General features: G+C 40.5%; 1 protein-coding gene across 8 annotated transcripts in view; it reads left to right on the top strand.

The window, feature by feature from the left end:
* The window catches only part of LOC109935897 (heparan-sulfate 6-O-sulfotransferase 1-like), a 310,111-nt gene extending 296,728 nt beyond the window's left edge, over nucleotides 1-13,383 (top strand). For 7 of the 8 annotated variants that reach the window (XM_048604340.1, XM_048604347.1, XM_048604346.1 and 4 more), the window contains one exon: nucleotides 9,787-13,383. In XM_048604340.1, coding sequence (XP_048460297.1) covers nucleotides 9,787-10,492 — 706 coding nt within the window. In that variant the 3' untranslated portion in view covers nucleotides 10,493-13,383. Of the gene's footprint in view, nucleotides 1-7,687; nucleotides 7,735-9,786 lie in introns of those variants that run through there. The other variant, XM_048604344.1, reaches the window with a different exon arrangement.
* Nucleotides 13,384-20,389: the final 7,006 nt, after the last annotated feature.

Below are 20,389 nucleotides of genomic sequence, written 5' to 3'. Positions count from 1 at the left end.
CTGGACCCTTCATCAGAAAAGGGTCTAGGCCCGAAACGTCAGCCTCTCTGCTCCTATGATGCTGCTTGGCCTGCTGTGTTCATCCAGCCCTGCACCTTGTTGTCTAGAAGGGAATCGAGACTGTTTCTATGCAACAAGTTGTTCTGATCTGCAGTGGCCTGCTGGAAAGTATTGTGGAAGCCAATTTATTGACGCCTTTCAATGTGAATTGGATAAATGGTGGGGCGGTGGAGAATGACAGGACAAGGAGGTGGAGTGCTAGTTGAGCAGCTCTATGAAAGATTTGGTACAAGTACAATGGATTGGATAACCTATATTTGAGATACAATAACTTTAAATTAGTTTCACACGATTGTAATATCTGCCTTAAAGATGTGCTATCACAGTTTGAAGGGTCGTTGAAAATGTTTCACAAGAATTATCTCTGAAGCGATGTTATTGTCATATTTGCAGCTACAGTAGTCATTGTAGCACAGCAAGATCCCACAAACAGCATTGGGAGAAATTACTCGCTCATTTGTTTTGGTGGCACTGGTTGAGAAGGGAATGTTGTCTGGATTCTTCTCTCTCATTAGATTAATCCCATATTATCTTTGCCTTACCTGAGCTGGCAGAAGGCACTTGGTTTAACATGATATCAAGTTATGCTTTCCCTGTTACTTTTTCTACTAGCCTTAACCTACACCACCAAAAACAGATAGACAACCAACACTGGGGTGATATTGTGTGGGATGTTGATGTGTCCAAAATGGCTATTGCAGTTTCACCAGCAAACTATGGAATGTTTAAATAATAATTGGATCTGAGCTGGAGTCAGGCCCGGCCAGCTAAGGATGGAAGTTTCCTTCCCTAAAGAACGTGAGTAAATCAGATGGGTTTTTCCCAATAGTCCATTCAGTTTGGTGTCCTGACCAATAAATTAGCCTCTCCGCATATTTATCCTTGGATTTTCCAAATGTGGGTGATTTCCCACAAAGTAATCGATCACATTTGTATATTTTCTCATTCTAATTCTGTGACACAAAGGCTACTTTTGAGGTAATGTCTACTTGTTTATCCCATAAATTTCCACAATGAGGAGGCATAAATGTAGATGGTCACCAATAAATTCAGTAGGAACTTCAGGAGGAACATCTTTACTGCGAGTGGTTAGAATGCGGAACTTACTTCCATAGCAGAAGTTGAGAATAGTATAGATGTATTGAATGGGATGCGAAGGAGAAAGGACGAGTAAATCAGAGGTATGAGCTGACACAGTAAAATAATTCTGATTGTTGGGTTACCATGTTGTAAAGTGTACAGTGAGCATGTCGTGGCAAAAGTAGTGGAGGGAAGAGCAAAAGGTCTCGATTTGCATCTGTAATGTAGTGTAGGGATTAGTAGTGTAGTTTAAGCAGTGTAAAACCATTTGCAGTGGAGGACTGGTCGTACGTAGGCAAATACGGCAGGTGTTTTGTCTCTTGCAAATTTTCGCAAAATCATAGAGGTCTACAGTGTAGGAATAGGCTGTTCAGCCCATTTAGTCTGTGCTTGTCAAAGCGAGCACCACACTATTCTAATCCCATTTTCCATAACATGGCCCATAGCTTTGTATACCTTGACGTTGCAAGTGAACACGTTAATACTTGTTAAATTATGAGGGTTTCTGACTCTACCACTCTTATAGCCAGAGAGTTCCAGATTCCCACCAGCTTCTGGGTGAAAAAAACCGATCCTCATAACCCCTGCTCTTCCTGCTCCATATGTGAAATCTGTGCCCCTGGTCATTGCTCACTCCACCAAGGGGAGACATTCCTTCCTTCAATGAGGCAATTCTGAGTTGATTTCTTTCTCTTTCAGCAACATTGGCTGAGAAAGGAAATGGCCTGGGCATCGGAAGAACTTCTCATTCTTGGAATACTTTTTTCTCTCTGTATACTTTCTTGTGATTTTTATGGAATACACAACCTTTTGCTTGAGGCACCAACTTTCCCTTTACTTTGTTTAACTTCCTCTGAACAGTTCAGCAAAGTGATGTGGAGCATTTTGACTAAAGCTGGCCCATGTGTTTCTTGCGTGTTTGTCCTCCTGGCTGACTTTCTGAACTCTCTAACAAGATACAGGGAAACCCCAGTGAAAAACAAATCCAAACAGCACCTCCGCCAAACAGAATGGACAGGCAAGATCTAAAAGTTAATGTCCCATTCGCAGGATTATATATCAAATATAAAACACTACTTCAAAGTTGCATTGGCAGTCAACATCTTCAAAATAATCACAAGTTGTTGATGTTGGAGGAAAAGTAAGAAAGTTTTATTCCTTCTGCAAAGTCTGCAAACCTCCTCAATGCTATGGCAGAACAGAATGGACTCAGTGGCAGAATCCTAAATTGTGCCTAACTGCTCAATTAAAAGAAGGAGAGGGGGCATATTTTATTGAAGTAATGATTTTTTAAAATTTCTTTTAAACCTCTAGAAGGTATTGTAATTATTATGTTTTTAAATGGAAACTTCACCAGGGGTCCTGCCAATGCTGTCTGGTTTGCTGACAGATTTTTCTCCCTATGTTTTAGGAAACAAAAGAAATTGATTTCAGATTTTTATTTTCTGGAGCAGCTTGTTATGTTTTCTTCAGAGGTGCCAAGCCTCAGGACCTGAAACTCCAATTTTAAAGAAAATCAAACAGCCATTCACTGTCAGTATGAGCAACAACAGTGAGTGTCAGAGAGAGAGATCCAAACCACAGAGCTCAGTCCTGCCACCTGGCTCAGCAAGAGAAACAATATCAGCTCCCTCACCTGGGGTTACTATGGTGTCAGTGTGTGTGTGTGTGCACGTGTGTCTATGCGTGTGTGTGTGTGAAGCTCACAGAATAATACAGAACAGAAGAGGCCCTTCAGCCCATTGAGTCTGCACTAATCCCACTTTCTAGCATTTGGCCTGTAGCCTTCAATGTTATGACTTTTCAAATGCTCCCAATGTACCTTTTAAAGGTTTTGAGGTTTCCTGCCTGTCCGACCCTCCCAGAAGGTGCATTTCAGTTTTTCACTACCTTCTGGGTGAAAACTTTTTCCCTCAAATCCACTCTAAACTCCAGAAAATTATATTCCCCTCCATACTGACCCTTCAACTATGCGGAACAGCTGCTTTCTATCCACCCAGTCCATGCCCCTCATAATCTTGTAACCTCCAATCAGGTTCCCCCTCAGCCTTCTCTGCTCCAAAGAAAACAACCCAAGCCTACCCAGCCTCTCTTCGTAGCAAAGGTGTTTCATCCCAGGTAACATCTTGGTGAATCTCCTGTGCACTCCCTCCAGTGCAGTCACACTCTTACCAAAGTGTGGGACTAGAACTGCACCCAGTACTCCAGCTGTGGCCTAACGAAACTCCCATACAGCTCCAACATAATCTCTCTCCTCTTGTAATTACAACGTGTCATAGATTATTAGAGCTTTTTAAATAGAAGCTCCACTGGATAAAAGCAAGTGTCCCGTATGTGCCTGTGTCTGTGCATTCTTATGCGTCTGCATGCATGCTTTTATCAATTGAAGAAACTATGTCTAAGTACCTCTTGAAAATAGTTTCTGGAATGAAATACCATTGACCTTTGCAGAATAATTATTGCAGAGCAATATTGGAGTGGGTTTTTTTAGGAATGGAGGAGATAATATCCTTTTTGAAAAAGATAATGAACTTTTCCCCACAAGCAGACATTTAACTACACATCGTCTGACAGTGCCACAGAAACCGATTATATCTTCAAGAGGAAAAATTCTGAAGGATTCATATTTGACTCAACATGTTTTAATACTGATTCTCTCTAGACACCTGCTGCCAGACCTGCTGAAATTTTCCAGCCGTTTCTGTTTTTATTACACCATTATTCAGTATTGATTCAGCAGCTAGTTATATTCGCCCCAGCCAAATACTGACTCTGCACTGTTTTGAGATTGTTAATAATCTCAAGTCACTACCTTTACACTGCATTTGGGCAGAGCTACTCAGATGCTGCCTGAGTGATTTTACAAGCTTGGGTGTAATGGAGGAAGCTTTGTGAAAATAGCATTTTGAAAGGACAGATTGTCATAGAGTCATACAGCACGGAAACAGACCCTTCGGTGTGTGATCGGAATCTAAGCTTGCCTGAAGATCAAACAAAATTCATCTGGGCATTCACTTGTTTTCCCCCATTCTTACCCCATCCTATCTACTTCCTCCCCTTAATTCCACTCCCTCCTCAATCACAATCCTCATTTATCAACACCACTTTTTCCATCATGAACCTTCACTGACTCTCCTCCCTATACTGCCATTGCTTCCTCTACTACCATCACAACCAAAATCACTATTACCGTCTCCACCTCCCGTAATAGAATTGACACCTCCAATTGTCTGTTTGGCTTGCTGGCATTGCTTTGCCATGGTATTAAAACATTTTAGGAAGTGATATTCTGAAACTCCTGAGGCACACTCACTGACGAGCTTCATCCACGGAAGTTCTTTTATTCCATGTTTGGCTCTGGAAGTGCTCCGATTGTATAAAGAGCTCTAAAGCTGTTGCATGGACAGCATCAGGGAAAACAAGAATGTTTCACCATGCTGTGAGTGAGAAAAAGACAAAGGCACTGTAAATTGTTTCAAACATAGATTTAACACAAACAAATATGGATACGACAGAGAACTAGATTAGTATTTTGAAAAGAAGAATGTTGAGGGTTAAAGGAAAAGAATGGAAAAACATCTCCAGTTGAAGAGCCAATTTGTGCAATTTTTATGATTGTGTAATTTTACTGGATCAATATATGCACTGTATTTCTCGGCCCTCTGGAGAGAACTTAGATTTTCAATCAAAATAAATCACTTCAGTTATGCTCAGAAAATCATAATTCCAACTTCTCAAACATTGCTGAAAGTCTTTCTCCCCTTTAGGGTAGTTTCTGGTCCATTCAACATCTCCGAGTGCCAGACGTCATGCCATTTCCCTTGCGCATGCTCATATTTGCAACTATTTCTAACAGTCAATCGTAATTGGCTTTAAACTGACAACAGGTCTGACAGTATGTGTTATTTGTTTGTGAAACCATTGGAAGGTTGCCTGGTGCTACAAATTCAATTAGTTTGCTGACTATCATACTTCATGCTTGCGGAAATTCACTCCTCGGAGCACACAGGAGTTAGCATCTGGCATTTTTCTCAATGATTGCTTGGCATCTATTGTCAAATTGCCATTGAGGAGAATGAAGTAGTGGGTCTCAGACTGTGTCATAATTTATCAGTCCATCGGTTTAAAGGCTGGGTGCAGATCGTACTGCTCCTGGTGTCCCTCCTCAATGATGCCATCATGATTTAGTCTCTTGGTCAGCACCTTTTACCAGTACCTTAGCTGTCCAGGAATGGACTGACTTCATCTTTAAATTGCGCAAATTTCAATTTTGACTTTTTTTTAATCGGATGCATTTAGTCTTTCCAAGCTTTCTGTTTTGCCAAGTCGTTCTGTTTCTGTCATAACCATGGCTGTGCATTGATTCCCGAATCTAGAGGCTCGGGTAAGTTTGACGGGGGTGGGGTGTAGGTGGAAGGAGAAGGAGTTTGCATGATGGATTTCTTTTCAAATGTCAAGAGTGTCACTCAGAGTAAAAGGATGTGCCGATTTTAATAAGATCAAGTAAGGTACAAGAAATTTTATTAGGGGCAGAATAACCAGCATAGACTAGTTAAGCTGAATGGCCTGTTTTTGCTGTAAATTCTTTGTGACATTGGCATCAGAGGGATAACAGTGCAAATTTGTGTAAAATGCACACCAGGCTAAAAGGGACCTGTCATCAGCTCTTGACATTTGCTTTGTCTGTTGGAAATAAACATTGTTTCTCAAGGCTCCCCAACTTCATTCCTTTGACATCCATCTGTAGCCTTATCACTTGGTACAGTGGCGTTACAAGATACCCTCTTGCAGCACTTATTGTTGGAGTGTTGATGAAGTGAGCAACATCAGTCACGCTGCTCACAAATGCTGAAGGAGCTTTTTTCTTCAATTTAGCACCTCCTTTGTTTTCTCATGTCACAAATGGAAGAATTCAGAGCAGGAGTAGCCCATTCAGCCCTTGGAGCCTGCTTTGCCATTCAATGATACCATAGCTTGTCTGTTTGTGTTTAGAATCTCACATTCCCCTCTATCCCCAATAACCTGAGAATCTTGTTAAGCAAGGGAATGAATCTAATTCCGCTTTAAAGATGTTATCTCTGGGAGGAAATATTCTTCCTCAACTCCATCATAAAAGGGTAACCCTAATTTCAAAATGGCTCTAGATTATCAGCAACCTAAACATATCATACCATCCTCTGAAGACCATTCATTATCTCATAAATGTAAAGTGCTGTATGTCTCATCTTAGAAGAGTCAAACCAGACCTGAAACGTTAACTCTCTTTCTCTCTCCACAGATGCTGCCAGACCTGCTGAGTTTCTCCAGCATTCTGTGTTTAATATCAAATGAACTTCAGTTGTGTCATGCCTCACTGCTCTAAACTTAGGTGAATACAAGCCCAGCTTGTCCAATTATTCCTCCTAAAGCAACCCACTCACTCCACGTATCTATCGAGTAAACCTCCTCTAAACAACCTCCAATGCACTGATATCCTTCTCTGAATAAAGACAACAAAACTGCACACCGTATTCATAGTGAGGCCTCACCAATGCCCACGACTGGTTTCAGTGCAGCTCTCAAAAGTCCATGCCTCCAACGGCAGTATGTCTTTATATCTCTAACTTACTGGAGCATCAGGCAGCCTGAATGAAAGATCTTTGCCCACAAATCCAAAAGCAGTCCAAAATTTTCACCTAACATTGTTTGAACCAAGTGCCGTTGTATTCTGAAATAACAATGGGTGAATCTAGCTCAGGAGAAGTTTTTCCCCTTCAGTGATATAAAATGCCTGTTGCATAATAGACTCTGAAGTTTTCCAATGCACTTGTGTCACAGTGGCATCTTTTATTTACACAGCAATTGTTGTACCCTGGGCCAACTCTCTGAGTTTCTTGCATTCTTGCTGTCTGATAAAATGAGTTGTCACAGAGCCATGTGAAACTGAGTAAACATTTACTTAATTTTCAATTTATAAGCAGCAAAGAACCACAGTGCATCCATTGGAATTAAGTTGCTTGTGCATTTTGGAAAAATAAGTTGAATGTTCATACTAGTTAATTCATGTGCTGTGAAGTGGGGAGATTATATCTGTCCCACTAGCAGGCCTAACACACTGGTCTTTTGTAAGGCAGTAATGAGGTAAACTACATTCATGCATTACTGTTGACAGATAATGAATCGTGCATTATTTATGTAATCACTTTGGCTTTCATTTCAATTTATTCTGGGATAGGCCACAATCAGCTTAATTTTCATCTCTATTTTTCTTTCAAAATGTTGCCTGTAGGCTTTGACTTTGTGTGTTTTCACGGATAAAAGCAGCAGCCCAAATTGCTGGCAATTCCTTCTGAAATCAGGCCCTCATTACTGAATGTTTGCCTAGATTAAGAGGCACAGAGGAACAGGAGGCAATCATTCCTGGAATTTGCACATTTTCTGAATTCTTTGATGAAACTCCAAGAGGGATTTAAACTTGTGAGTGCCAGAAGTTCTTGACACGCTGCTGTTCACCGTGGATTCTCAGTGCCGCCTCCCACTACCGTCTGAAGCCGCTCAACATCTTCCCAAGTTCATGGTTGCGGTCAGGAGCTGAGCCAACCAGGATATTAGCATGTGTGTTTTTATGTAGTCCATTTATATCGCGCCTCTCATGGTTACTGGGTGCCTCAAAGTGCTTTACGAGATGTCTTCTGAAGTGTAGTCACTGATGTAATGTAGGAAACCTGGCAGCCAATCCGTGTGCAACATTCTCCCATAAGCAGCCATCTGATAATGATCTAATAACTTTCTTTTTGTGTGATGTTGATTGAGGGATAAATATTGGCCAGAATACTGGGAATAACTCTCCTTCAAAATAGTGCCAAGGCTTCCTTTACACCTCCCCACCCTGCTCCCCCAAACGAGCAAGTGACATCTGGTTTAATGTCTCATCCAAAAGAGGGGAACTCCATCGATACTGCAGTGGAGTGTCAGGCTTGAGTTTTGAACCCTGAGGTGGGACATCAACTCAGAACCTTGTTACTCAGAGCAGAGGGAGTGCTATCCATCTGTTGTCTCTCTTTATGAATTCGTTCAGTGATGTCCGGTATTCTGGAAGGAAACATTTTGATTCTGTGGGCATTCAAACATTTTGGTCTTGTGGGTTTATTATGAGTTTTATCATTGGTGTATTAATCCATTTCACTGCCTCTTATTATTAATTACACCCAATGTTCCTGACCATTGACATCAGGAAGGGAAATTGGACAGGGCATATAATGAATGGCCAGTCTGATATCACTCAGTTTAAAACCACCATTTGCTTTAAAACAGTCTGAGAATTGTATGATGATGAGTTGCTGTTCTGAGCAAAGTTTTTTTTCAATATTTATAGAAAAATGTCCCATTATATATCCACAGATAAAATATTTAATTGGAGCAACTGAATTAATCAAATAAGTTCTTTTTTGTGCTGTCTGAAAGTTTGAATTCCATCAAATCTTGACAATACGGTTATTCGATCAGGGTACCATTTCTCTTTCCTTGATTCTTATCAACAACATGAGACAAACTCTGCACATAGGATTTCACCACAACCAGTCTACCTTATTAACGTGAAAAGAATAAAAGAACAGTCACATAATTGAAAGTGATTAATACAATACAAAGATGAATAATGCATTTAGCTGACAGCAGTACAGACCTTGAGTATCAGTGAGAAAAGACATTTTGTCAAAATGTTTAATTTTTCATTCATCAGGACATTCACAAGAATATCAATGTAAACAGGAGCAACATTTTATACTGTATGAGAAGAAAGCACTGTTTGGTTGGCAAATGTACTGTCATTGCCATAGACATTTAATTGTCAGTTATCATCTAACTGGTGCATTCTCCGTTGCAATACCAATACCAATCAGTATTCACTTGTCAACCAATTGGCAATCTCTTGTCATACAGTAATGTCTGAATAAGTGCAGCTCTAACAACACTCACGAAACTTGACACCATCCAGGACAAAGCAGGCCGCTTGATTGATACCACTTCCACAAACATCTGCTCCCTCCACCACCGACACTCAGTAGCAGCAGTGTGTACTATCTACAAGATATACTGCAGAAATTCGCTAGAGATCCTAAGACGGCACCTTCAAAACCCACGAGCATCGTGATCTCGAAGGACAAGGGCAGAAGATACATGGGAACACCACCACCTTCAAGTTCACCTCCAAGCCACTCTCCATCCTGACTTGGAAATATATCACTGTTCCTTCACTGTCACTGGGTCAAACTCCTGGAATTCCCTCCCTGATGGCATTATGGGTCGAGCCGCAGCAAGTGGACTGCAGTGGTTCAAGAAGGAGGCTCATCACCAACACCTTCTGAAGGGCAATTAGGGACAGGCTATAAATGTTGGCTAGTCAGCAATGCCCACATCCCACACACGAATAAAAAAAGTGCCGTTACCTTTTGTATTGGTGTTCCTGTAAATATCTAGTTAAGTGCAAGACAAAAAGCTTTGATAAAATTTGTCCTTTATACAGCAGTACTTGATATTATGTGATTAATAGGGCTGCAGCAGAAATTTTAACTTCGAAATTTTAAACGTTTGGGTAGATAATGTTGTCTTCAATATTGACCAGTCAATGAAGAAACTGAAACATATTGTATTTATTTTGTCTTGCAGGAAATTCTACTACATCACAATGTTAAGAGATCCCGTCTCACGCTACCTTAGTGAATGGAGGCATGTCCAACGAGGAGCCACGTGGAAGACCTCACTCCACATGTGTGATGGGAGGACACCAACGCCTGAGGAACTGCCGCCGTGCTACGAGGGGAACGACTGGTCAGGCTGCACACTTCAACAATTCATGGACTGCCCATTTAACCTGGCAAACAACCGGCAGGTGAGAATGCTTGCAGACCTCAGTCTGGTGGGCTGCTACAATATGTCCTTCATTCCCGAGAGGAAGAGAGCCCAGATGCTTTTGGAAAGCGCCAAGAAGAACCTCAAAGATATGGCTTTCTTTGGTTTGACTGAATTCCAAAGGAAAACGCAGTACTTGTTTGAGCGGACTTTTAATTTACAGTTCATTAAGCCCTTCATACAGTTCAACAGTACCCGCGCATCGGGTGTGGAGATCGATAATGAGACAATCCACAGGATTGAGGAACTTAATGACCTAGATGTGCAACTGTATGACTATGCAAAAGACCTTTTCCAACAGCGGTTCCAGTACAAAAGGCAACTAGAAAGGATGGAGCGACGGATACGGAATCAGAAGGAGCAGCAACAACAGAAGATCCCCGAGGAACTGCCCAAAGAGGAAATGGAAGAGCAGGGACGCGTACCCACAGAGGATTACATGAGCCATATTGAGAAATGGTAGCCATGGTGGACTACTGCTTATCTCATGTTCTGAAAATAATGATAAGTGAACTTTTGGTCTTCTAGATCGTAATGGATCTCGGAGGTTGAAAGAATTTTTTTAATGTCTGTAATTTTGAAAAAAGAATCTGTAAAACAGAGATGTTTGCTTCAGGGCAGTATGGGTCTTTCTAGACCACCAAGGTGCACAAGGGATCTGGACGCAGAACTAAGCCAGGATACTACAGCTGGTCAACCATGTAATGTAAAGAAATGATTTTGTGACCCAGCACAGTTGATGTCTGTGGAGCTATTAGCAATGGATAATGAAATTTTCAACTACATTTATGGCACCTGGATACACATCCTGCAATGAGAAAATGGATGTGTTTGCATTAGCTCAGTGACTGGTGCCATTTAATTCTCAACATGAATATGCAGTGTGTTCGTTTTTGGATGATTTCATGGGTTTTGAAAATTTTAAAATTCAGGTTTGAAATTTTGTACAGCCACTGGCCAATTGAACCACTGAGTAAAAGCATTCCCAATCTAGTTCAATTCCAGTCATTCCCACTCAAGGCTAATCCAATCCTTTTATTCTCTCCCTTTTGCTTTCCTGAAGGACTTGACCTTCTTTCCTAGTGTATGGTTCCATGGACATTGATTGCCCTCCGATATATTATCCGAATGATTGTTATTCAAGGACGATCCTTGACGTGAATGCAGGCCCAATATCTAACTGCGGAGGGGACGTATTAGCCAAGCCTGATCCCGTCCTCGGCCGATACCCGCATAGCCATCACTGTATATTAAGCAGGAATGGGAAACCTGCCCATTTCTTTTCCCCCTTTCTTAAACCTGAGGTGTCAGGGCCAATTGTAGGGCCATTCTGCTGCCTTAGGTGAGCTCGCCAAAATCAGCACTGTCTAGGGATGGAACCTTTGGACCTTCTCGATGCGCGTGTCGTAGAGATCATGACAACAACCCTGAGCCTAGTTCAATTCTCAATGGTCAAGATAAAAGCTCTGTGTTTATAATTAATACCAAGTTGCAATTGTACACATACTCATCTCATCTGAGCCTGTTGTTCCTGATACTTAGTGCGTTGAGCCAATTCATGCGGGAAGTTTAACAAAGGATTTTTTTCAGTTACCACAATTCTACATTGGTTTGGGAATCCCCTTAATATTCATTTTGGTTGTTCTGAACATTTTTTTAAGATTGAATATTATACCTGCACATCTGTAATTTTCTCAGCCATTCTCCCATAGTTCAGATAGTCCTATCAGCAGGACAAAAAGATTATTGTAGCTCATGAATCTCTTCGCTATGATATTCAATATCATGCTGTAGCCATCCATTTCATGTTGTTTATGCCAGACCAGAAACATTTTGAACTGTGTAACGTTGCGGGAATGACATCCGACAACCCCATGGTACGTCCTTGTGAGCACCAGACAATTTTAGATTAATTTGAAGTCTTGCAGTGCTGACCATTTTATTCTCTAACCCAAATCTAATGGTGTTACTTACCTTTGTTTTAGATCATGGAAGGTGAGCTGGTACACAGTCCAACTGGAACATCAAAGCCTCTTCCTCAGTCAGCATCTTACCTTGACCATTCTCAAACTTGATGCCTTAAAATCTGGCATTCTTTGTCACAAAATGAAAATACCAATAGTATTTTGTTCAGAATCCAAGAGCAGATCTGACTGACAGAAAATTGGGAAATATAATCTTTGTTAGGCTAACCATTTTAATTATGATAAAGCCACAGCATATTTTATAGTTGTACCATCTGAAAGCGTAGTAATCATATTTTTCTTCTCCCCCCTCCTCTCTTTGATAACACACGATCTTGGATAATTCCTAAGAACCAACTTCAATAAAGACCAACCAAATTGAGGTGAATGAGCTTGTTTTGCTGTGTGCCACTACATCCTCCAAAACACATAATCATGGAGCCTCTCAAACAGTATACACCCTTCCTTCCTTTCTTCAGAGAAAATCTAAATGAGTCAAAACAAAGTGTGATTACCATCTGCCCCAACTGTTGTGGCTTCCTTTGGTCCAAATATGACAGTCATTAAAGATGTAAAATATTCCAAATTTGGATGATAATTATTTGTTATTTTCAAGAACCAGAGAATTCATTGAATAGGTTAATTCTAAGAGATAATAAGTGACAGCCTATTTCTGTCTGGAAACTTCAGATGCAATCAACTTGTCGCACGATCTCCATTTATAAACGCAAAATCTGTGTAATCTGGATTAAAAAACTGCTGCCTTTGATTTCATAATTTACCTTTGCTCTATCGTTGTTAACGTGAAAAAGTTGCACATATCCCCACCACTGAAGTCCAGCAACATTGGCCATACAGTATCTAGGTGCTGCTCAGGATTTGTTTTTTCTTTGTTGCGCTTTTTCAACCATCTAAGCTAATTTCTTTGCCTGGGTGTGCCTGGTTCCAAGAAGTGCAGTAACGTTTTAGGAGCCAAGCCAAGTTAGTTTATGTACAAAAGCTGCAAAGCCATATGTGGTGTCTCCCTGGTTACTGTGTATGAAGGAGCCAGTGACAATTCAGTGCAATTTTATTCCCCCCTTCCTCCCCCCAGACACCAAATTTGAACATTTTTAAGGGGCGGTGTCAACTTGGTAGCAAATCCTTGGGCAGGCTTTGTTTCTGGAACAGTTTCAGGTTTCATATGTTACTGTTAGATTAAGTCAAAGACAAATACCTTTTAGTGGCAGATGCGATTGGTAATGCAGCTGTGTAATTGTACTCCCAATAGACCTGCCACCTGTCGCTCATTGGGAGTGACGGGCTTTCGTTTTGGGTGAAAATTTTAACATGTTTTGATATATGTCATGGAGAAATAAATGGATAAAATAAATGAATATGTTTAAATGGCTTTGCCGTCTATGTAACTGCTATCAAACATAAATTGCATTCCTAACGTTTTCTCCAGTGCTGACAGTTCCCGTCACTAGTTGTCACTGCGGTCGTTTGTATGTAAATATTTTATAATGGCACTTCTTTTTCTTTCAGCTTCTCCTACTTTGCTTGGCCTCTCCACAATGCTGATTGATCACCCCGTCTATTTCTTGTCAGTCATCTATTTCTTTGTGATTCCCAACGTGTCTTTCCATCTGGTCTTAGGCCTACCACTTCCTGCCCTTTCCATTCCATAATTCACCAGGCTACACAAAGTCGCCCCCTCAATCAAAACGATAGCTTAAGTTCCAAAGTACTCTTGGCGTATCCACTTATCTCGGAAGCCTTGTCACAGTCCTTGGTTAAGAGATAATGACATTTTCACCTTAATGAAGCTTCCCTGCCTGATAATGGATTCAACCTCTTGCCCAACACTGGCCCCACCCCCCCTTCCCCGCCCACTATCGTTTCTCTAGTACTTTCTCCTTTAAACATCTCACCTTTTCCACCCTTCTGACCTTTCATTCAAAATGATTGTCCTGTATCCTTTCCCAATGACTTTTTGTTAGAATTATCATACAAATTCACTGCTTTCCACCTCAGCCTCTGCACTGAACAGCTTATCATCCTCCTGTGATTTTAGCCTTCATCTCAACTTATCATGTTCTCTTTCCCCTGAGTTCACTTTCTACTTATCCTCACTAGATTTATTCCTTTTTTTTCCTTTTGTTTCATTACCTTCTACAGCATCGTGCACTTGTATTTCGATGTAAACTCCCCGACCCATATTGAGAACTGCCCTTTAGAGTTATAATCTCATATCAGATTTCTAGTCCCATTGTATCAATTATAAATAAGGCCACCTCTGATCATTTCCTTGCATCATTCTAGACCTACATCCCCTTTCCACTCTATTATGATTATGATATTATCACTCGACAAGTTACATCCTAGACTGAAATCTTGGCTTGATATTTCATATTTTGTTTTTTGTACTCTTCCACCGAAATACAAGTGCACGATGCTGTAGAAGGTAATGAAACAAAAGGAAAAAAAAGGAATAAATTGAATAAAACTATATGCTTGTAACACAAGATTAAGAGTTGAAACTCGTGGTAAAATATAATCCCATTAATCCTAACAGCAGTCCTTTGTAGTATGCACACTGAGAAAAAATTCCTTTCTCTAGCAAACATAGGATTTTACTCCAAAGATGCAAAAATTCCCGGTGCAGAGAATCTGCAGTCTCTCTCTCTTAAGCCTCCCTCCAGCTAAGCGTAGATTTTCTCAGGTTCAAATAACATCTTCAGCATGTTAACCAAACACTTCTGGTCTGGAATGCCTTACCTCAATTTCTTAACAATAACAGCAACTATTTTAGATATCCAAATGCAACCGAGTCTTTTACAAACTTCCAAACTGAAACCCAAAAGAATTTTTCAAAGTGTTTTCCTGTATCAAAAGAAAAAAAAAAATCAGTTTCTGACCTTCTGAACTGAAAATGTATACCTTATTTGCTCCTAAATTCTTCCAACAGAAGCAAATCACCATTACAAACTAAGAATTCTTTCTCTAATACTGTGTTTTAAGAGAAATCACTGATCACCATAACTATAGAAATACTTACAGGTTATTCAATACATACAGACCAAAACCCAGATGCCACTAGGTCAAATCCAAATCGAAAATAAATGATATTAAAATATATATAAATCACACACCTTCTATCATAACTTCCAAATTCATATCTATATCTGACTCTTGAAAAGAACTATTCCCTATATCACTTATAACCACCCTTTCAAATGTAAGCTTTCTAATTTTTTGTCTTTAGTTTGCCATATTTCAGCAGGTACTGAATTTGCTCAGTTGTTCTCTTACCTCTGCCTTTGATGCATTACTGTTACCAATAAAATCATTCTTCTCTCTTCTCATTCACAACCCCTGCTTAAGCCAAGTGACCCCACTGTCTTAAGCCCAAGGGATACAGACTTGCTAAGATATGGCAGATATCACATCTGAGTGAATTGCATGAAATAATATTAGGTCCTGCTCTCATCTGCCAAAGCTACTAACTACTCCAGAGTCATCCTGGAATGCAGAGAAAACTCCCATTTCATTTCTCCTGTAAATAATTTGCTTCACCCTTGTCCCCTTACACCCTAACCTCCATCAATAAATGCAAGGAGTTCATAGACACCATTATCGCTAAAATTGAGGCCATCTGATCAGTTGCCTCTGGCGTGTCCCTTCCTTCTGCTAGCCCATGAGCCAAACATCAGGTAAAATTCCTCTGTGCCTCAGCCTGTACTCTCATCTTTCTCCTGTTTTACTTCTTTCTCTCCAGTGTCCTCTCCAAGCTTATTTTGTCCATGAAATCCACTTTCTGCTTCAGTGCTTACCAAATGTTTTCTCACTATGACCTCATTTCCGAGCTTGAAAATTGTCGCAGCCCCTCAGTGAGAACTGAGAGCATGGGGTCTGGAAAAACAGAGCTTGGCTGTTGTAACTTGGTCTGAACTGCGTAGCAGCATTACTGGCTTGACTCTCGCGACCCTAAAATTTGAAATCATGACCCCACTTTTGTGGGCTGATCCTGGTCTGATGTCATCCCGTGTTATTTATGGTTCTTTCTCTTCAGATGTTGTCCTTTTCCCCTTTAATTGTGCTGTTATCCCCATTGCTTAGGAACCTACTCTTGATCCCAATGTCTTGAATCCCTTCACTCATGTTTCTGCCTCTATCACAACGTCAAAATGTCAAAGTCACAAATTGCATCTGACATCACTGTGACAAAATTGCCTCCTTATCTGCAACTTTTGACATAGTTGACAATCCTCCTTCAATCCCTCTTCATTGTCATCCTCCTGCTCTCAACTGGTGTCAGGCTTAGCTTTTGACACATTGCCACAGTGTCCCTTGCAATGGTTTCCTGTTTTTGAACTGTCACTACTGATGTCTGTGCTTTCAGTTGCCTAAGCTCTGGAATTTCCTCTCAACTTCACTTTCCTCTTATTTAAACTAACTCCTTTAAAGTTGTCTCTGATAAACTATTCGCTCATTTGATTGACTGTCTTCCTATATGCGTCCAACCAATTTTTTTTTAATTATGTATCTGTGCGGTGCCTTGGAATATTTTAAGGCGAAGGGTACATATAACTTTCAGTTGTTGATTACTTGTTTGATAAAAACATTAAAATTTTCTCTTCAGCACGTATTTCCTGAAACTCCAGTACCGATAATCAGCAAACTATTCGCCATTTTGCACACTGAATATTTGTTCATTTATTACATAGTCATACCTCATTCTGACGAATCCTGACCTTTTGCAGTTCACTCAAATTAATGTGATTTCAGATATCTTTTCATGACATGATAAGTGTCATATTCTTTGGCGAAAATGGTGACTTTCTGTCAAAGCTCTTCTATTCTGCCTCCTTGAAATAAATGCTCACATCACATTTGCCTTCCTAACTGCCATCTGAACCTGCATGTTAACCACAAGAGAATCCTGAACTAGGACTCTGAAATCCCTTTGTACTTCAGATTTCTGAAGCCTTTTCCACTTGGAAAATACTCTAGTTCTCTATTCTTCTAAAGTGTATAATCTCAAACTTTCCCACAAGTATTCCATCTACAAATTCTTTGCCCACTCTCCTAAGCTTGTCCAACTCCTTCTGCAACCTCCCCGCTTCCTCAAAGCTATCTGTTCCTCCACCTATCTTTGTGTCAGCTGCAAACTTAGCAACAAAGTCCTCAGTTCCTTTGTTCCAATTGGTAATGTATAACGTAAATAGTTGTAGTCCCAACATGCACCCTGGGGAACTCCATGAGTCAGCAACCATCCTGAGAAAGGCCCCTTTATCCTCACTCTCTGTGTTCTGTCAGTCATTCACTCCTCTGTTCATGCCAGTCAGTATCTTCGCCCTAACACCATCGGCTCTTATCTTATTAAGCAGCCTCCTATGCAGCACCTTGTCAAAGGTCTTTTGGAAATCCAAACATATCATGTTCACTGGATCTCCTTTGTCTAACTTGCTTGTACCTCCTCAAAGAATGCCAGCAGATTGTCAAGTATGACTTCTCCTTGACAAGCCGTGCTGACTTGGCCCTTTTGTACCACGCACGTTCAAGTACACAAGCAATCTCATCCTTAATAACGGACTCTAAAATTTTACCAACTACCAAGGTCAGGCTAATTGGCCTATAACTTCCAGTTCTCTGGGACCCTTTGTGACTCTAGTAAAGATTACCATCAATGCCTCTACAATCTCCTCAGCTATCTCCTTCACAACCCTGAGGTGTGTTCTATCCGGTCCCTGTTATTTATCCAATTTCAGCTTCCTCAGCATCTTCTCCTTAGTGAAGGTCACTATGCTCAACTCTGCCTCTGACTCTCTTGAAGTTCTGGTGTGCTACTGGTGTCTTGTCTTATGAAGAACAGTTGAGGACTCTGGGTCTGTATTCGATGGAGTTCAGAAGGATTGGAGGCTGTCATTAAAACTTACACAAAACTGAGAGGCCTGGATAGAGTGTGCATGGAAAAGATGTTGTCACGAGTAGGAGAGAATAGGATCTGAGGGCACAGCCTCTGAATGAAGGGATGACCATTTAGATATGATATGAGGAGGTATTTCTTCAGCCAGAAGATGGTAAATCTGTGGAACTTATTGCTGCAGAATGCTGTGGAGGCCAAGTCATTGTATGTTTTTAAGACAGAATTGGATGGATTCTTCATTAGTAAGGGAATGAGGTTGAGAAGCATGTCAGCCATGTTCGAACGGTAAAGCAGACATGATGTGCTGCATGGCCAAATTCTGCTCTGATATCTTATGTTCTTATGGTACACCATTGACAGTTTTGTCTTTGTTTTTTGAGCCTATAGCAGACTAATTCGTGGAGATTGATTATTATGATTTGTCAACAACACTGTTATCAGTGTATCATATAACTGCTAAATAAACAGTTTTGGTCCTCTTTATTAAAGAAGGGATATATTGGCATCGTAAACAATTCAGAGAAATTGCACTAGGCTGATTACTGGAATGAAGAGGTCATCTAATGTGCAAAGGTTGAGCAGTTTGGGCCTGTACTCATTGAAGTTCAGTAGAATGAGAGGCCACCTTATTGAAAAATATAGGATTCTCCAAACTCGACTGTCTAACACCAACAACACATAAGAAGCTTAATACCATTCCAGAACAAAGCAGCCCACTCCATCAGCACTTTGTCTACTGTCTGAAGCATTCATTCCCTCTGCTTGCAATGCACAGTGACAGCAGTGTGTAGCATTTACAAAATGTATGTTGTAACTCAGCAAAGCTCCCTGGATAGCACCCTCCAAATCTGTGACCTCTACCAGCTAGAAGGATAAGCAACAACCACATAAGAACACCTCCTCCTGCAAGTTCCTTCCAAATCACACATTAGCCTGAATTTGAACGATATTGCCATTCTGTCACTCTTGTTGAAATTCTTAGCTAACAGCGCTGTGAATGTCCCTGCACCAGATCAACTGCAGTAGTTCAAGAAAATGTGTTATCACCACCTACCCAAGGATAATTAGGCAAGGACAACAAATGGTGGTTATTGCCAACAATCACATTCCATAAAATAATTTAAAATGAAAATCTTGAGGGGTCTTAATGGACAGGGTGTAAATCTTTCTAGTTTCTGTTTAAGTTGAGGGGAGTGAGTCGCAATCAAATTATTTGTTTTCAACTAGGTGATTTCATTCTGTAAGGTTGTTTCTTCTCACTGCAGTAAGCTGGCCAGTCAGAGGTGATTTCAATGGTCCACATTTTGGCCTTCTCGAACAGCTGATCAGTCACTTGGCCAAGGACATGAATATCGCTCCAAAGTGCAGGAAATGGAGCAGAGCTAATCATTTGTATCACTGTTTTGACTTTGCCCTCGCAGCATGTGTAATGGCTTCTCCGATCTGTGACATCGGGTATTTGTACTTGAGTGTTATCAACTTCAGTTTTCAAAGAACATTGAATCTGCTTTTCTTTAGAAGATGTGAAGTTGTGCAGAAAATTGTGATAAAATTAATTTCTTGTTAGTTCCAGTGCTTTTTGTCCTAGAAATGATTTATTTAAATCTTGAAGCCCTGAGATTTCTAAATCCTGTAAAGTGGATGAAATATGTATCTGAGCAAAGCTTTTACAGAGCTGTTCTGTCTAAATCAGAGAGACCAAACACACACTCAGTGATTGCTTTACAGAACACCTCCATTCAGTTCCAGTTGATGCCATTATCATTCTCCGCTCTGTCCTCATATTGTTCTAATGGAGCCCAACAAAAACTTAAGAACAGCATCTGATCTTTTAATGAAATACTTGGTAATCTATTGGTCTCAATGTTGAGTTCAAGAATTGAAGATCTTGACTATTGCTCTCATTTTGTCAGGCATAAGGGAATGGCTGTGGTGCTGTTGTTGCCATTGGCACCTTCTCCAGACTGATTCTTTTGTTTCCTTACTCCAACATTTTTTTTTGTCATGTACTATACTTTTCACAGTCGCTTAAGCTCTCCTGCCTTTTGCTCATTTCTGTTTGTTTTTTCCTCCCATCCCACCCTTCCCCCTGTTTCAGTGCTTGTTCACACCCTTTTATATATGTAACACTTTCCAGTTCTGGCAAACTTTGGTCCTTAACTTAAGACATTAATGACAGCAGGATTTTTGACACTTACCGTAATTAAGGATTAAATCTTTCAACAAATTGCAGTACCCACAAAAGTGAATCGCAGAAAACTAGTATATACATGTGCAGGTGATAAGGAATTTTCACAATTATTGCTAAAGGAATAGAGTATAAATGTAGGGAAGTGTTGCTGCAATAGTACAAGCTATTCATGAGAACACACCTGGAGTACTGTGTACAGGTTTTGGTCCCCTTACTTGAGGAAGGATGTAGTTGTGTTGGAGGCAGTTCAGAGGAGGTTCACCAGATTAATTCCAGAGGTGAGGGCTGTGTCTT

This window comes from Rhincodon typus, chromosome 13, assembly GCF_021869965.1.
Source record: "Rhincodon typus isolate 14 chromosome 13, sRhiTyp1.1, whole genome shotgun sequence".
In the NCBI taxonomy this organism is placed as follows: Eukaryota; Metazoa; Chordata; class Chondrichthyes; order Orectolobiformes; family Rhincodontidae; genus Rhincodon; species Rhincodon typus.
This window is presented reverse-complemented; position numbering and strand designations above follow the sequence as displayed.